Source organism: Haliotis rubra, unplaced genomic scaffold, assembly GCF_003918875.1.
Source record: "Haliotis rubra isolate DU_JTF1 unplaced genomic scaffold, ASM391887v1 Scf7, whole genome shotgun sequence".
Classification (NCBI taxonomy): Eukaryota; Metazoa; Mollusca; class Gastropoda; order Lepetellida; family Haliotidae; genus Haliotis; species Haliotis rubra.
In genome coordinates this window covers 1,427,305-1,446,248 of record NW_025767412.1, presented here as the reverse complement: position 1 = coordinate 1,446,248, position 18,944 = coordinate 1,427,305, and the positions used below count along the sequence as shown (strand labels likewise).

General features: G+C 40.2%; 2 protein-coding genes across 2 annotated transcripts; both read left to right on the top strand.

Moving 5' to 3' along the window:
• Positions 1-1,242: 1,242 nt before the first annotated feature.
• LOC124258588 (3-[(3aS,4S,7aS)-7a-methyl-1,5-dioxo-octahydro-1H-inden-4-yl]propanoyl:CoA ligase-like) lies at positions 1,243-2,990 on the top strand. The gene has a single exon (XM_046692654.1). It carries the CDS (start codon positions 1,243-1,245, stop codon positions 2,878-2,880), a length of 1,638 nt encoding a protein of 545 aa, XP_046548610.1. The 3' UTR covers positions 2,881-2,990.
• A 7,216-nt stretch (positions 2,991-10,206) lies between these two features.
• LOC124258706 (3-[(3aS,4S,7aS)-7a-methyl-1,5-dioxo-octahydro-1H-inden-4-yl]propanoyl:CoA ligase-like) lies at positions 10,207-12,141 on the top strand. The gene has a single exon (XM_046692780.1). The coding sequence runs from the start codon at positions 10,225-10,227 to the stop codon at positions 11,905-11,907; it is 1,683 nt and encodes a 560-aa protein (XP_046548736.1). The 5' UTR covers positions 10,207-10,224; the 3' UTR covers positions 11,908-12,141.
• The last annotated feature ends 6,803 nt before the right edge of the window (positions 12,142-18,944 follow it).

Genomic DNA, 18,944 nt, shown 5'->3' with positions numbered 1-18,944 from the left:
GCGTCCAACTAAGCTTACTGACTCACTCAGATAAAATAGGAACATCATCATAAAACGCTGTCTAATATGCGAATCATGAACACATTCTAGCAAAATATGCTTGATATTAACGGGTCTATGACAAGGGATGCATTGCGTTGGATCTTCTCCTAGTATTACAAAGGAATGTGTATAATAACTATACCCTATACGACATCGCCGTTTGTAAGTATGCTATGCAATAGAACGAGTAAACAGATCTCACTACTGGAATATGGTTTTGTCAAATGTAAAATTTGCATTGTGTTTATTACTATTACTATAACATGGAGATTTTGTCAACGACTCGGCATTTATGCAGTCCAAACTTATTTAAATGATCATACAAGGTATCACGTGCTTCCAGTTGACTGTGACGCAGTTGATATGAATTCGGATTTAAAACATAATAAATGATATATTTTACCTAATATGTTTTCATTACTGTGTTTGGTAATTGTTTCACTTTTGCTACAGTCTAGTTGTATGTTTAATGTTATGATTGTTCTTTGTGTCGTAACATAATTGAATATAGCACTAGAATTAGATTTAGTTTTAGGCCTGGAGCTGGAAACCTATTTTTCCTTTTGAAAATATGGTGTTTTCACGTCCCTATTATGACGGCCGGACTTTGTTTTGCAGCGAACTGTAGCAAATGTGGATATCGTATTGTGATATGAGTATTATATACTGGTTTTAAATCTTTATCTGTATTTCTACTTCTTTCTCTTAGTTGAAAGACGTTTTAGTCATATGATAGATAACTTGTGACAGTCATGATATGGCTGCAATGCTGCTGATGTGACTTAACCTAGTAATTGATCACTCACTAAACTATTGCACGTACATTGATTGCTGCTGTCACACCAACCTGTTTCTAACACTATATAGTTGAACTCACTACTCGTCACAACATATGTTTCAAACTCACAAGTTACCAGAATTCACACTTCAGGGGGCATCGCTGTCCTATCTTGTGCCAGCCGTGAATGAAATAGTGACTCAGTAATCGGTAAATTGCTCCTGAGACTAATCATTCTTTTCTCTGTCAAACCGAATATGTCGTGAACACGGTTGCAGTTGATACATGAACAAATATCCGTATTATTTGAATCGAACTATTTCAAGCAACCTCTCAGAACAGGCTGGATTTCAGACGGCTTTCCCAGTATCTAGTTTATGATCATGGCCTTTTGTACATTATTTTCCAGATACAATTCATCAATGGAAGCACACGTGGATCAGACAATTCCTGAGAGAATCTGCTTCTGGGGAGAGACTGAGCCTGACACGCCCGCCTTCATTTTCTGGAGCAAGAATGGCAGACATGTCTTGTCACGGGGAGATGTCCTGGATCTGTCTAGTAGGTTTGCCTTCAGACTGACTGAACTTGGTGTTCAACCTGGAGATGTGGTGTGCATTGCTCTTCCCAACTGTCCAGAACGAGTCATCGTAAGCTTTGGTGTACATTTAGCTGGAGCTGTGGCTATGAACGGCCAAATTCTACGTTCTGATGGTCAAGATATTATTGAATCCATGCGAAAGGCTAACTGCAAAACTTTTATCACTGATCCAAATCAGGAAAATGGGGCTTGGAGTATATGCAGTGGGTTTTTCGAGGTCGTATTGGATGGCAAGTACAGCTCTGAAATCAAATGTGTCAATGTGCCAAGTCTCACGAATGTGGTATATTGCAAAACAAAGAAACCAGAATGTGAGTTTCTCAGATCACTGCCTTCAAATAATAGGTATGTGAACAACAAGATGAAGCCGTCAGATGTTGTTCAAATATTCACGACATCAGGGAGTTCAGGATACACGAAGCTGGTCCAACATTCACACAAGGCCCTTCTGACTATAGGAAAGATGTTGGTTGAGATAATGGGTGCATATGGCAAAAATGAGAAATCTATATATAATGCTGCTCCACTTGGTTGGGTTGGAGGATTCCCATATTTTTTCCTTTTGCTTGGATGGCATCAGATTCTGATAGATGATTCTGTTGGGGTCCCCACAGACGATCTCCAGTTCGTATGGAACATCATCAGTCAGGAAGATATCAAAATAGCATGGCTTTCTTCTTTCCAGATTGTCGGTATCTGCAAACAAAGAGACATGTGGGAATCAAAAAATCACAAATTGCATTTAGTTAACACTGGTGGGCAGCCATTGAAGAAAGAAAGTCTTGAGTCAATTGGGAAACTTACTGATGCTGTCTTAAACGGTTATGGCTCAACAGAAGTCGGGCTGGTCTGTACCATTATGTTCAATGAGGAGAACATGTGTGACTTCAAGGAAAATATAGTAGGTTTTGCAGCGTCAGGCGTGGATGTAAAAGTTGTTGATTCAAGAATGGTTGAAGTTCAACCCAATGCTCATGGAGAAATCCTCATACGATCAGAGACTGTAACTAAAGGATATCTCGGAGACCCACATTTATCAACCCTACAAGATGGCTGGTTTGTAACAGGGGACCTGGGTTATAAAGACACCAGAGGATGTTTGTTTATTGAAGGCCGAAGTTCTGACGCCATCATGCACGGCCCCTACATCCTTTATCCAACATGGCTTGAGGAGAAGCTTGCCAAATGCCCTGGGATAAAGCAGAACTATATTGTTCCCGTTCCCGACAAGGTTCTCCACCACGAGATATGTGCTTGTGTCCAACTGGAAGAGGGAGCCAAGCTGACTCAATATGACATCATAAACTTTGTGAAAGGGGAAGTTAGTGCAGGCATTTCATCAGCTATGAATGTTGTTCCAAAGTATGTTGAATTCTTTGACACATTTCCTGTCCTGAACGCAATCAAAGTTGACCGAAAAACGCTGGCAAAGCTAGCTCGAGATCGACTGCAACTCTAGCTGTATATATAATTGGTATAACTTCTACATATTGCTGACTGCGACAGTTGCTATCATCCAACCCCTCTCATGTATCTTGAATTATGTGGGATTTTATGCGACTAACCACTCGAAATATGTGTGAGTTCGAATCTCGGATGGGGCTCAACTCAAAAAGTACTAGAATTTGTACTTTACTAAGAAAGTGTAATCCCAAATATAACATATGTTGCATTTGACCACTTTCAAAATGGCATTGTGTAATCAAAGCTTTCGGCCGTGGGAGCCGTGCCAATTAACACTTATCAGAGGGGTACACAAAGCCGGTAGTCTAGACTACCAGTTGTCCGACTTCCATTTTTGTGGAAGTCGCGGTAGCTGAGCGGGTTAGGCGGCTGACTTTGTGTGCTGGCGATTAGGTGCCTGACTCTGAGGGTGTGAGTTCGAATCCCGGATGGGGCTGAACTCAAAAAGTACTAGAATTTGTACTTTACTAAGAAAGTGTAATCCCAAATATAACATATGTTGCACTCGAAATATGCCTCATCCAATGAATAATATGGACTATACCACTAGGGTATGTTATGTCCATTGTTTTGGCAGGTTGATTTTCTGTGTATCAACCTTCTATCTGCACGTGCAGAGGTTGATATGTGGATAACAACCTTGGCGGTGCAGGAAACGCACGTGCAACAAGCAATGGACGAGTACATTCGGCGCCCACGTGGTGTAAGTAGGTTAGCACACCACACACACCCACCACCCACCCCTCTGCGGGTGATATGGATTCAACTCTCGAGCCGTCAGACGAGAGCGTTGAATCCATATCACCTTTGAGGAGGGTGCTAACGTATACATATCAGGGCTTAAACCACGAGGTTTCTCACCCGCCCCGCGTAATATGACTAACAAAGGGAACACATATTTGACATTGCAATACAATACATGAAGTGGATATTTTTGTGGTTTCAACCACAAGTGACACTTTGCAGGACCCCTGTGGGAAGACAATGTCTTGGAAATTCCTAATATTCATATAAGGATAACATTTTGCATACCATGAAGGCTTATATTTATATATCCGGCTTCTTTTCAGTTCAATTTCTCCATGATATAATATATGCAGATAAGACCAGTGCCTTTATTCCCACAAAAGAAACTATGGTTTGAAATTTATTGCGTCATACCGAGATTACAGCCTGAGGTATGTGTACCTACACTATTTGCAATTATTAAAATAATTCACGGAAGTGGTGAACCATTAAAAAAGATCTATAGATGTACATATAATAATTCAGTCTGGTGTTATTTCCTTGGAGTTGATATTTATAATAGTATCCATGCAGTTTGGTTAGGAGTTTGTATTTGAATTTTTATCATATATCTATTGACTTACTTATAATCATATATTTATGCAGCAAATGCGGGGTATATGAAATCAATGATTTATGCTAATGATTAAAACAATGCTTTTGTCATTCTTTCTCTGCATTCAAGTATTTAACATATCCTTTGAAGTTTAGCATTTCAAAGGATATTAACCATATACTCACGTACATTGTGATCATATTTTGTGCAAACTGTCAATCAATATGTATAACAGGGACATTTGCTTTTTATATATTGTCATAGTCAGTGGATCTTGACGGGGCATGCAAGATGATTTTATCATGAAATAAGACTTTTAACTGTTTTTGACTGTAATGGTACTCAAGACAAAACAAGCAAGTCCATTGTTCACGTGAAAAAACATGGAAATGTATCCAAAATGTCTCCAATATATGCTTGGAATCTTTGCTGAGGCCTTGAATGTGGTACTTTCTTCAGACAACTTTTCAGAGCAGGTTCTATGAAATCAACTTTTTGAAAACGAAAGATCAAGGCAGTTGTGCAAGGCTGATACCAAAGCCTTAAAAGGAAAATAGATAGCCGGAAAGCTCTTGCTATGCAAACGATTGCCAAATAGTACCTTGTGAAGGTCTGTGATGTCGAATAAAAAGGACATATACGCATTTAATGTACCCTTTGTGTATAGATTTATGTTGGAAAGGCTTGATCTTCACTACGTTTTAAATATGTCAAACACCCACACAAAAACTTATACGCGTTGTATGAACCCTTTGGGAATAGAGATGCACAATTGAGAAGAGTTGGTCAGCATATGGTATCTCATTATGTCCACCAACATTAATATTCTGAAAGTTTATCCATCCTTTGCATGAAAGTCTCAAAAATCATACTGAATAACCTATCATAAAGCCGATTTGACCTTGACTGCATTTAAGATATATCACAAACTCACACTTACTCAGCTTAAATTGGAAAGGTCATCTTCCAGAGGCGTGTCCCTGAATAGAAGAATCACGTCTTCTGAAACTTTCAGTTACAGTCACGTTGCATAACTAATAATACACACACATTCCACTTGCATTAAGACTTTCGTATGTATATACAGGAGAGGGACAATTAGACAAGGAGCAAAAGAACTGTAAGTTTTGTATTCATGAATATCTTAATTTTCTGGTGTAGGTGACATAACCAGCGTTCATACACAATTAAAAAGTTGGGGAGATTCCATACAAAGTTGTATGAGTGTACATAGATTTAGAAAATGATTGACCATTAACAACGTGTCATAAATTTCGTCCAAACACACCAATATCGTTCAAGTGTTTTTTCATTATTTCAGCAAACGACATATAACAGCTCTTAACTATACTCTTCCAAAAAAGAAACTTGACATAGGACAAATTTGAATTTTAGGAAATTATTTGAACTAAACCAATCCATGCTGAATCCCAGCATGTGGGGGAATGGTTGCCGACGACAAAACGTTTGAAAAAAGAAACGTTTAACAAAAACGTAACGTTACACTCACGTCTGTAGTGAATCGCTAAAACGCACCCTACATAAAATGCACGATCATCATGCAATTGTGTATCGACCTGAGCTGAAGTCTACAAGGACGGACATCGCAGCATGATGTGGCAAGGCATTTCAGCGTGTCCAGACAGACCATCTCAAACCTATGGACCCGATACAAAAATACTGTGGGTGTTCATGACAGACCCAGGTCAGGTCGACTTGGAATTCCCACGCCGCCCAGGATCGCCACATCCAGTTGAGACATTTTCGTTCAAACACCACGGCCGCATCATCCACAACAATCCAAATCCCTGGACTGCGCCGAATCTCCGACCAGACAGTGCCCAATTGGCTAAGGAAAGCCAGACTTTTGCCAGAAGACCAATTCAAGTCGTTCCCTACATCAACGTCAACGGTGGATCTTTGAAGCATGACAATGCTCGACCTCACGTTGCACGTGTTTGACAGGTCTTCCTCCAGCAATGTTCAGTTGTTACCTTGGCCTTCTCCATCACCGGATTTGTCCCCCATTGAACATCTATGGGATACTCTTGATCGACGCTTGCGCCAGCGTAATCCGCCACCTCAGACATTACAAGAACTGCACACAGCACGTCAGTAAGAGTATCAAAACATTCCTCAAGACAGCATTCGGCATCTCCTTTCTTCTATGGGTCACCGCTGCCAAGCTGTTATCGATGTTCATGGTGGTCACACCAGATACTGACATTTTACTCTGACCAAGTGGCTTTAATAGTCCACTGTGGTTTTACCAAAAACTTTCTGGATAATCATGTTTTGGAAATTTGTAAAGTGATGATTTTACTGTAACTGAGCGATGATGTCATGTTTGAATCAGTTATATTCACTCAGTAAGTAAACTCCAAAACACCATGTCAAGTTTCTTGTTTTGAAGAGTATATATTAATAGACACTCCAAACAAAAGCAATGTATAATCTTTTCAAACTTTTCATTTCGTGCCTTCAGGCTATCAAACACGTATCTTGCAAACATCCACTTTTAGTGGAAATAATCGAGTTTAAAAACGATCTTGCTACTGCCAATATGATATCGTCTTCTGTTGGTTTCCCAGCCATGTTGGAATTACTGGTTACACAATGGCCGCTTCTGCTGCTGTAATACCACTTCTCATACCATACTCTGATTACAAATCCGTCATTAGATTTTATATCCGTGATCTAATACAAACGAAGTGGGACACCCAAGTAGCTATCGATAAATAACATCAAATAATACCAACTATCGGTTACACCTACTTGGGTTGTCAGTCCAGATTTGAAGAGGTTGTTATGCCACGATGTCGCATTGACCGTAAAAGATTCACTCATGAATATTTCTTGAAAGGTGAGGGTCAAATATGTCCTGCTTGAATATGTTGATTTTTCCATTCCAAGGGATAAATATTTCAGTGTAAAACAGTGAAGGATGTTCTTGGTAATATTAATGATCTTTTGATTATTGATTTTTAAAAGAAATATAACTAGTGGAACATTATTATTGTTTATGTATTGTAGATAGGTGTATTGTGTTCAAAACTGGAAGTTTACATTACTTACTCAGATTGTTAGTGGCTGTATCCTCAAAAGGGGTTAAAGTGTAGTAAAACTATTGTCCCCTGATAAGGTACATAACTCCCTAAATCATATATATACACCTAAAACTATCCATAAAACAATATTTCTGTCTTCAACAATACAGCATAAAAATGGGCTACAGGTCGCCAACAACTGAAGGTAGATCACCATACTAGTAACCATGGGGACGTATAGAACCTTTGCTACCTGCATGGACTCTAAATGGATGTACACCATCCCTTCAGATGTTAACGATTCTGACAACTTTAGCCATGAATTAAATGAATACATATCCTACGATTAAATCATGATACTAATATATGTACTTTGAATGACGTGGTCTTACGTACTAATTGCTAAAGTCGTACGAATTGCTAAAGTCGATGTGTGTTAACTACAATTTAGGTATACTGACGGGCAAAAGAAACTTTCCGCTCGTTCAATTGATCTCACTAAAAACATGGGTCGACATGGGGTCAAACGAGAGAATTCACTATCAGTGGGTCCATTCGAGAAACACAACAAAGCATGAACAGAAGTCTCTAATAGCGAGTATGTCCACCTCTGGCTAGAATACATGCAAACGCACGTCTTCTGACTGAAGTTGTGAGGCGTCTGATGACGCCAGCTGGGATATACCTCCATTCTTCAACAAGGGCTTGAGTCATTTGCTGTACTGTAACTGGTGGATTCTGTCTCCGTCGAATAACTCTATCAAGGTGGTCCTTCGACTCACTGGGTGACCGAGTGCTGTTGACGCTGATGACGTTACCGTCAGGAAACGGTTACTAAGGTGTAATGTCCTCAGGTGGCGGTCTTTCTGCGCAGTTGTCACCCGGGATCTGCCTGTCCGGGGCCTGTCTGAGGTCTGACCAGTCTGTTGGTAACGCCGACGAAGATTCCTGACGGTCACGACGGAGCAATTGAGGGTTCATGCAACGCGACCCGGTATAGCGTCCATTTGCAGCATTCCGATGGCCCTCTCTCGCTCTGCTGAAGTTAACCTCGGCATTGTAAAGTGGTTTTGCTGAAGTACGATCTGCTCTGTACTGTGAGGAAGGTTTATACCATGCATGCACGTTCATTTTACCCTTACTTGCAAAACACGTGCATTTTGTTGTTTTCGATGCAAAGTTGTCAAGAGGTGCGTTTGAGCGCTGCTGTTTGTCAGAATCGAACTCTTGTTGCATTAACTTGGCGATAACTATGGTATGCAATTTTGCATTTGATTATATTTTCTTATGTTAATATTTTGAAGAATTTTGCAACAGAAAGTTTCTTTTGCCCATCAGTATATATAGGTTATCACAAAGTCACACCTAATAAGGGTAACATAGAATGTCATCTTCTAGGTGCGTGCTTTAGCACAGATGATACACCTGTCCTGTGTGACTTTGAATAACAATCTCATTGCATGACTATTAAAACGACCTCACACAGCCTCTCTTCAGTGCGGCTTTTGTCTGTAGATGCAGGAGGGGGAAGAAAATTACTTGAAGTAGTTAAACCGTAAGTATAAAGACCGAGCATTGCTAATCAGCAGGTTTGCAGCTAATCTAATTTGCAGAAAATGTCTTTTGTTTTATAATAAACAAAGGAAATCAAAAGTGATGTTAAAAATCAGTAAAATATCACATTCAAGGATACAAAACTGTCCTTCCAGATATAAATTCTATATTTTTTTCATATATTAATTAATGTTCAGATATAAAGGTTCAGATAAAGGAGGAACATCATCACAAAACGTTGTATTATATGTGAAACATCAACACATTCTAGCAAAATATGCTTGATATTGATGGGTCTATGACAAAGGATGCAATGGGTTAGATCTTCTCCTTGTAATGACATGGAATGTGTGTAATAACTATGCCCTACACGACATCGCCGTTTGTAAATATTCTATGAATATCTTACTTATTTGCAGGACGTTTATCAATATTATAGCACCATAGAAAATGGGTCAACGACTCGGCATTTTTAGGTCCAAACTTTATGCTTCAAGGTATGACTTGGTTCCAGTTTGTTTGTGGTGAATTGGGATTTAATACACAATGCATGATTCATTTTAACTAAAATGTTTCCATTACTGTGTCTGTAAATTGTTTCACTTCTACTACCGTCAGCGTGTATGTTTATATTAGGGCTGTTCTTAGTGTCATAAAATAATTGTATATAGAACTAGAATTTCAGGGTTCCTTTAGATTTAGTGTTTGGCCTGGAGCTGGAAAACTATTTTTCCTTTTGAAAATATGGTCTTTTCACGTCCCTATTATGGCGGCCTCTTTGCTGGCCAAATTGTATATCGTATCGTTATTAATGTTATTAATCTAGTTTTATCATATCGTATTATATACTAAAGCGTTTTATACTATATCGTATTGTTATAAAGCGGCGTAAAACCAAACTCAGTCAGTTATACTATATACTAGTTTTAAACCTTTATCTGTATTTTCTACTTCTTTCTCTTAGTTGACAAGACTTTATTGTCATGTGATAAATAACTTGTGACAGTCATGATATGGCTGCAGTACTGACTTAAAATAGTAACTCATTCACTATTTCACGTACATTGATTGCTGCTGTCACACCAACCTATTTGTAACACTATATATTTGAGCTCACTACTCGTCACAACATATGTCACAAACTCACTAACTACCAGAATTCACACTTTTGAGGGCCTCGTTGTCCCATCTTGTGCCAGCCGTGAATGAAATAGTGATTCAGTAATCGGTAAATTGCTCCTGAGACTAATCATTCTTTTCTCTGTCAAACTCAAATATGTCGTGAACACGGTTGCAGTTGATACATGAACAAATATCCGTATTATTTGAATCAAACTATTTCAAGCAACCTCTCAGAACAGGCTGGATTTCAGACGGCTTTCCCAGTATCTAGTTTATGATCATGGCCTTTTGTACATTATTTTCCAGATACAATTCATCAATGGAAGCACACATGGATCAGACAATTCCTGAGAGAATCTGCTTCTGGGGAGAGACTGAGCCTGATACGCCTGCCTTCATTTTCTGGAGCAAGGATGGCAGACATGTCTTGTCACGGGGAGAAGTCCTGGATCTGTCTAGTAGGTTTGCCTTCAGACTGACTGAACTTGGTGTTCAACCTGGAGATGTGGTGTGCATTGCTCTTCCCAACTGTCCAGAACGAGTCATCGTAAGCTTTGGTGTACAATTAGCTGGAGCTGTGGCTATGAACGGCCAAATTCTACGTTCTGATGGTCAAGATATTATTGAATCCATGCGAAAGGCGAACTGCAAAACTTTCGTCACTGATCCAAATCAGGAAAATGGGGCTTGGGGTATATGCAGTGGGTTTTTCGAGGTCGTATCGGATGGAGAGTACAGCTCTGAAATCAAATGTGTCAATGTGCCAAGTCTCACGAATGTGGTATATTGCAAAACAAAGAAACCAGAATGTGAGTTTCTCAGATCACTGCCTTCAAATAATAGGTATGTGAACAACAAGATGAAGCCGTCAGATGTTGTTCAAATATTCACAACATCAGGGAGTTCAGGATACACGAAGCTCGTCCAACATTCACACAAGGCCCTTCTGATGTTGGGAAAGATGTTCATTGAGATGATGGGTGAACATGGCAAATATGAGAATTCTGTTTACAATGCTGCTCCACTTGGTTGGGCTGGAGGATTCCCATATTTTTTCCTTCTAGCTGGTTGGCAACAGATTCTAATAAATGATTCTGTTGGGGTCCCCACAGACGATCTCCAGTTCGTATGGAACATCATCAGTCAGGAAGATATCAGAATAGCAATGCTTTCATCTTTCCAGATTACCGGCATTTGCAAAAGAAGAGACATATGGGAATCAAAAAATCACAAACTCTATCTAATCGGGACTGGTGGGCAGCCATTGAAGAAAGGAAGTCTTGAATCCATTGGGCAACTTACTGATGCTGTCTTTAACGGTTATGGCTCGACAGAAGTAGGGGTGGTCAGTTCCATTATTTTCAATGAGGAGAACATGTGTGATTTCAAGGAAAATATAGTAGGTTTTGCAGCGTCAGGCGTGGATGTAAAAGTTGTTGATTCAAGAATGGTTGAAGTTCAACCCAATGCTCATGGAGAAATCCTCATACGATCAGAGACTGTAACTAAAGGATATCTCGGAGACCCACATTTATCAACCCTACAAGATGGCTGGTTTCGAACAGGGGACCTGGGTTATAAAGACACCAGAGGATGTTTGTTTATTGAAGGCCGAAGTTCTGACGCCATCATGCACGGCCCCTACATCCTTTATCCAACATGGCTTGAGGAGAAGCTTGCCAAATGCCCTGGGATTAAGCAGAACTATATTGTTCCTATTCCCGACAAGGTTCTCCACCACGAGATATGTGCTTGTGTCCAACTGGAAGAGGGAGCCAAGACGACTCAAGATGACATCTTACACTTTGTGAAAGGGGAAGTTGGTGCAGGCATTTCAACAGCTATGAATGTTGTTCCAAAGTATGTTGAATTCTTTGACACGTTTCCTGTTCTGAACTCTTTCAAAATTGACCGAAAGCAGCTGGCGAAGCTTGCTATTGAAAGACTGCAACTGTAGCTGCTGTGTCAGAGCTGAAATTGTTTACAAGCGCTCCTAAAATGTCTTAGTATAATTACTCCAGAAACGATGTTATCATTACTCATATTGACTGTTGAGATATTAATCCATTGACTCACACCTTACTGCATCATTTTCAAAATTATGCCATAACACACCCTTATGTTATTTCATCATTTAATTCTAATCAGAACCTAGCCCATGCTTTTGCCTCAGAAGAATAGATACTGAGATTAACATGCTTGGGTTGCTTTCCACATATAAGGATCTGGTGTGTGGTTGGTTTGTTTATTACCGACTGACAGGCTGACTAGCATTGACCATCATGCAACCACTCTCTTTGTTACACACCTTCACATTTATAGCCACTAGAACACTTGAAATATCTTTCATCTATTGTACCAATTCTAAGAATCACTCCCAGAACACTTTAATTACCAAGGATACTCCATCGGCCCCATGTAATATAACTAAGAAATAGAACAAACGTTTGACTTTGTAGTGGAACATAGATATTGTTCTTATTTCTTTTAATAGTTTCCTCCGTATAGATTTTTTGCCAATGCCTTTCAGAGTGAGTGAATGAATTACGTTTTACGCCGCAGTATCTGGGTATCTTCTTTGAGTGGCATTTTAGAAGTTGGGAAGTACAATATAGAACAAGCAACGGTACAAGAATCTGTATCGAAACGTCGCACTCACGAATAAAAGAAGTTGTTATCCATAAAGTTTGTTCTATATTGTCTTTTGGTATGCCGAGATCGGGGATCGAACCCGCGACCTTCCGCTCTCCGGGCGGGCGTACGTTGGTAAAGCTTCATGTTTTTCTCTGAAAGATCATGTCTTGACTTTAAAGGAGACATACAGTAAAAATCTGAAATGAAATTATTGATAAATATATTGAAGAAAATATATTCATAAGTCAACATTTATAGCCAAAAACATAAAAAAACTACTCGTGTTCCGGAAACTACCGAGAGTTACCTTGAGACATTACAATCATCCACAAAAAAAAACGTCAACAGAACCGTTGAACACTTTCCATAAACTATTTATATGCTTAACAGTATTACCGATAAAATGCTACCTTGTGGGACACCATGATCTTGATCATGAATATCTGACAATGTGGATCCCTCACGAACCTGAAAATGCCCATTTGTTACATCATATGCTTTTTGTATCGGCAACTGATCGTACAACACCTGGAGATCAGATTGTTGAAGAAGAAGGAATATACAAAGAGCAAAATGTAAACGCAGTGTGCAATGTAAGTCTAACAGTAGCAGGTTGATGAATCACCTCCAGTGACACATGGATGGGGATCACTAACAACCCCACTACGACTGAAGAACCTACAGTGGCCCTAACTCCAGAGGCGAAAAACAATGGTATGGGCTGTTATGACGTAAGTTACTTTTATTTGTCCCTTTTATATACGTTTCTTGCAGACAAAATGATGATGGGTAAAATGCTTGGACCAATAACAGTAAAAACTGTTTTAAACCCCCTGAGACTTCTATCTCTTCGGATGTTTCAAACTTGTTATACAGCTTGATGGGATCATCGGATACTTGAGGTTGTTTCGTACAAGAAGATGTTGTGTCCGTTTTGTACCTTGTTTTAACATGTTTCCCTTTTCCAGATTATGCTTTTGGTGAATAAACTGTGTTAGAGTCACAGAAGGTGAAGACTCAGAGGTCTGTGTGGCTGGAAATTGACCAGCAGTCTGCGTAGCAGATTCAGATGGTAAAATGTTGTTAGGGTTGATTAAATTCACACATGTCAAATCTGAATGACATTAAACTGGCACTGTCCGTGTTGACATTGTGGGTATTTTTGCCTCAGTATGTTCATATATTCCCTGTAGGGAATGTTTCTTGCGCTTTTATTTGTTGATTTCCATCTCTCTTTTCCGGAGAGGACAAGATTTACTGGATGAAGTATGAGATGCGGGACAGATCTTATAAATTTTGTAATCACTGGTACATTCTCTTGTGACACGGGTGGTTTCGATACAGTGTGCACATGTGATATCCTTGTTGCAGGAATTGACATTGATTTCGGACATTCAAACCGCTCAGCGGTTTTAAATTTCAACATCTATTTTATATATCCTACTGATTTGTAGGAAATGAAAAGGAAAAGAGGAACGTGTTTGTGTTGATTGTTGTAATACCTTTACGTCTGGTACACCTTTTCACAAATGAAACTCCTTGCTCTCTCATTTCAGAAACAATAACCAGTTTTGATATATCTACAGTGAGTCTATCCCGATCTTAATGATGTTCCGCTGCTAGTATTGAGGGCTCTGGCAACATATATGTTAACAAAGACTCCAAGTTCATCAACGGACATCAAGTTTGGTGGTTGTTGTGACCCATACAATAACAATTGATCTTGTTCTCAACCTGAATACATGATACGTTTTATTGATAACAACTTCTTGTAATTCTTAAACCAAGGTTTCAGAGTTAATTCCTTAAACAAACTTAAAGGATTTACACGTGTTGGTCGAGGAATTTCCTTCAAGACTTCTGTTCTCATATTTTTAACATTTTTCACTATTAAATGAATGCCCCAAGTTAGTTTTGCAAAAGGGTTCAGAAAAAATTGAGGCATTGTCGGGTGTTACCACCACAAGGAAATTTGACCGGTACTTTGGAATTGCGTTTTACATCCTCAGTCTCAGGATAATTTGCATGAGTTCGTTTTGGGTTATTAGGGGGTTTGGAAAGCTTAAAACCATATCGGTATGAGTAAATAGAAGCGGCAAAACCCTTTCCATATTCATAAGAAGTCTCTGCTAAATTATGACTGTATCATGAGTATGTATGTGTTTCAGCAGTATTACAGCTGGATAATATTATTTATAAGCATATCGCGTCTGGACCAGACACTCCAGTGATTGTCACCATGCGATACGATGACAGAGCATGTGTTTATGAATCACTATGAAATAGTGATGGTACCAGGTGTTTGCGGAAAGGTGAATGTATCTTGCCCCACCGGTGGCACCCGCCATAAACATTTGCTATGTCTAGTCATCTGTTCACCCCCCGAAATAATTCGAGACCCAATACTGCCGCTGTTACAGGTCACTGGCTCCCTCCCTCTGCAAGCAGTTTGAGTTCTGCTGTTTATTTTGTTGACAGTTACATAGACAGATTCTTTAATACAAATGCATAAAATCGGTGATTTACAATGTGCTTAGGTTGTCTGACAAAACATCCACTTGCACAGTTTGAGATCGATTGGGTCATTGGATGAAGAGATATTTACAAAAAAACGGGTCCACATGCATTTCATGCCAAACTATATATTGTTCCCGTTCCCGACAAGGTTCTCCACCACGACATATGTGATTGTGTCCAACTGGAAGAGGGAGCCAAGCTGACTCAAGATGACATCATAAACTTTGTGAAAGGGGAAGTTGGTGCAGGCATTTCATCAGCTATGAATGTTGTTCCAAAGTATGTTGAATTCTTTGACACATTTCCTGTCCTGAACGCATTCAAAGTTGACCGAAAAACGCTGGCAAAGCTAGCTCGGGAAAGACTGCAATTATAGCTGTCGTATCAGATTTGATCTGTAGTATAAATACCCCAGAAACGCAGTTTGCATTACTCACATTGGCTGTTGAGATATTAATTCATTGACTCAAATGTCACTGCATCATTGTCCAAACTATTCATTAACAGTCCCTTATGTTATTCCATCATTTAATGTCATCAGGACGTACTCCATGTGCATACCTCAGAAGAATAGAAACTGAGATTCACATGCTGGTGAATCTGGTATGTGACTGGTCTCTTTATACAGATTGACAGGCTGGTATAGTGCTGACTGGCATTGACCATCATGCAACCACTCTCCTTGCTCCACGCCTTCTCATTTATCATGAATTATGAGTGTAGGTTTACGTGTCTAAAACACTTGAGATATCCTTCAGCTATTGTACAAATTCGAAAGGTCAGTTCCAGAAAACTTTAACAAGTGTAATCCATGTAATACGACTACCAAATGGAACAAATATTTGACTTTGCAGCAGGAACATATATATTCTCCTTCTTGTTTCCATTTAGTTTAGTGCCAGTTCCTTTACAAGTCGAGAGTGAGTGAGTATGGCTTTACAACCCTTTTGGCAATATTCCTACAATATCACGGCGCGGGACATCAGAAATGGGCTTCACACATTGTACCCATGTTGGGAACAAATCGAGAAGTGAAGTATATGCAGCGAGACCTTACAGGAACTGGAGAGTAGAAGGCTTTTTGAAAACTACTATGGATATTAAGATTTACCATAACATTGTAAATGCTTCTTTATAGTTCAGTAGCCCAGGAACAATGTAATATTTCTGTAGTAGACATTGTATACACATTAAACCACTGTCTTTGTGTCAACAACGGAATCTTAAGTTTGTTATTTGTTGCTTCAAACACACATGTATAATCATATATCACCAGTGCGTTAAATTTGGAAACCATGAATCGTTTTGAATGCTTTGCTGAAGCTTCGTACAAAGTTCTCTTCGCAAACAATTTCCGAACCCGAATCGAATGAAACGTGTTTAAAATAGAAAAAGGTAGAAACGGCATTAATTCCTTATAGCAGTCCCACATACTCACCTTTACACCGGCTGTTTACTACGTTATCTAATACCGGCCTTGTACCGTTTGGAGTTAGGTCAGCAACCCATGGAAACGGACGGTGGAGTTAGGTCAGCAACCCATGGAAACGGGTGGTGGAGTTAGGTCAGCAACCCATGGAAACGGGTGGTGGAGTTAGGTCAGCAACCCATGGAAACGGGTGGTGGAGTTAGGTCAGCAACCCATGGAAACGGATGGTGGAGTTAGGTCAGCAACCTATGGAAACGGGTGGTGGAGTTAGGTCAGCAACCCATGGAAACGGATGGTGGAGTTAGGTCAGCAACCTATGGAAACGGGTGGTGGAGTTAGGTCAGCAACCTATGGAAACGGGTGGTGGAGTAAGGTCAGCAACCCATGGAAACGGGTGGTGGAGTTAGGTCAGCAACCCATGGAAACGGGTGGTAGAGTTAGGTCAGCAACCCATGGAAACGGGTGGTTGAGTTAGGTCAGCAACCCATGGAAACGGGTGGTGGAGTTAGGTCAGCAGCCCATGGAAACGGATGGTGGAGTTAGGTCAGCAACCTATGGAAACGGGTGGTGGAGTTAGGTCAGCAACCTATGGAAACGGGTGGTGGAGTTAGGTCAGCAACCCATGGAAACGAGGTGGTTGAGTTAGGTCAGCAACCCATGGAAACGGGTGGTGGAGTTAGGTCAGCAACCTATGGAAACGGGTGGTGGAGTTAGGTCAGCAACCCATGGAAACGGGTGGTGGAGTTAGGTCAGCAACCCATGGAAACGGGTGGTGGAGTTAGGTCAGCAACCCATGGAAACGGGTGGTGGAGTTAGGTCAGCAACCCATGGAAACGGGTGGTGGAGTTAGGTCAGCAACCTATGGAAACGGGTGGTGGAGTTAGGTCAGCAACCCATGGAAACGGGTGGTGGAGTTAGGTCAGCAACCCATGGAAACGGGTGGTGGAGTTAGGTCAGCAACCTATGGAAACGGGTGGTGGAGTTAGGTCAGCAACCTATGGAAACGGGTGGTGGAGTTAGGTCAGCAACCCATGGAAACGGGTGGTGGAGTTAGATCAGCAAACCATGGAAACGGGTGGTGGAGTTAGGTCAGCAACCCATGGAAACGGGTGGCCAGGTTTGCTGCTGCGTCGCTTGATGCTCATGATATCAAACACTGGATATGTTTTCTCCAGTCTAATATTGCGTTAAGCAACAAACAAACGCCATAAACAGAAGTGACAAAACCATTTCCACATTCAAAAGAAATCTCTGCAAAAAGCAGAGTCGATTGTACAATTGTGATTATATCATGAGCAGATATTTGTTTCAGCAGTATTACAGCTATATGGTGTTGTTTGTAAATAAATCGGCTCTGAACCAGATTCTCACCAACAAACCAACCTTATACAAGCAATGTATCTACTATATGAGAACATTCAGTTGCTGGTGATCTATAGCCCGTTTTGGATATTGTATTGTCCTGCATTGCAGTATAGAGTTTTTAAGTTACATGTTAATTTTACATCTCTATCTGTGATAACATAGTTGTCTTACTGCCCTTTGTCGACAGGCTTTAAGGAATAACTTTATTTATTATTAATGTATATCTTGTTTCTGTCACGATATGGCTGAAATATTGTTGATGTTACTTTATTTTAATTCATTCATTCACTCACTCACTCACTCACTCACTCACTCACTCACTCACTCACTCGCTTGAGTACACGAGTACATCACTGTCGTCTCTTTCACTAAAGATAGGGCAGACCAAGCTGAGGAAAGTGTGTGATGTGCCCGAGACGCAATTTTAATGACGTCTCAAGCAAACTGTTAACTAACTTAATGGCTAGAGAACTTTACAATTTTGCAACCAACTATTACCCTTCCTGTTCTTCAAGCCTGTGCTTGTCGGTTCCACTTTGTGAACACCATTGTTTTTCGCTGGCACAATGTGGTACAGCTGCTCATCGCGACCTATCCATGACAGGTAATACACACATAAGGATGAATCTTGGCATTGACTGAGAAAGGAAGTATGTGCAAATGTCTACAATACACCTATATCTCCATAGTAATCCGTGTGTCGTTTTGAGTGACCATGTTAGTGTTATCTGGGCACTATATAGAGTATTGAATTCAAGAGACTACAAATTGCTATTGATACATTATCTTTCATACATGTTCCTTCCAAGTCCACCAACCTGTGAAGATCCGGGTTACAGTTGGTCTTCAGCAACTCCATGTTTGGCGACTAACGCGATCCGGTGGTCAGGCTCGCTGACTTGGTTGACACATGTCATCGGAACCCAGTTGTATAGATCGATGCTCATGCTGTTGATCAGTGTATGATCACTGGATTGTCTGGTCCAGATTCGTTTATTTATAGAATATAGCTGAGTTTACATATAGCTGAGTGAGGCGTAAAACTACTC

Bases quoted from the DNA above. Each gene is read 5' to 3' on its own strand.
- LOC124258588 (XM_046692654.1), top strand. From the start codon at position 1,243: ATGGAAGCACACGTGGATCAGACAATTCCTGAGAGAATCTGCTTCTGG.
- LOC124258706 (XM_046692780.1), top strand. From the start codon at position 10,225: ATGATCATGGCCTTTTGTACATTATTTTCCAGATACAATTCATCAATG.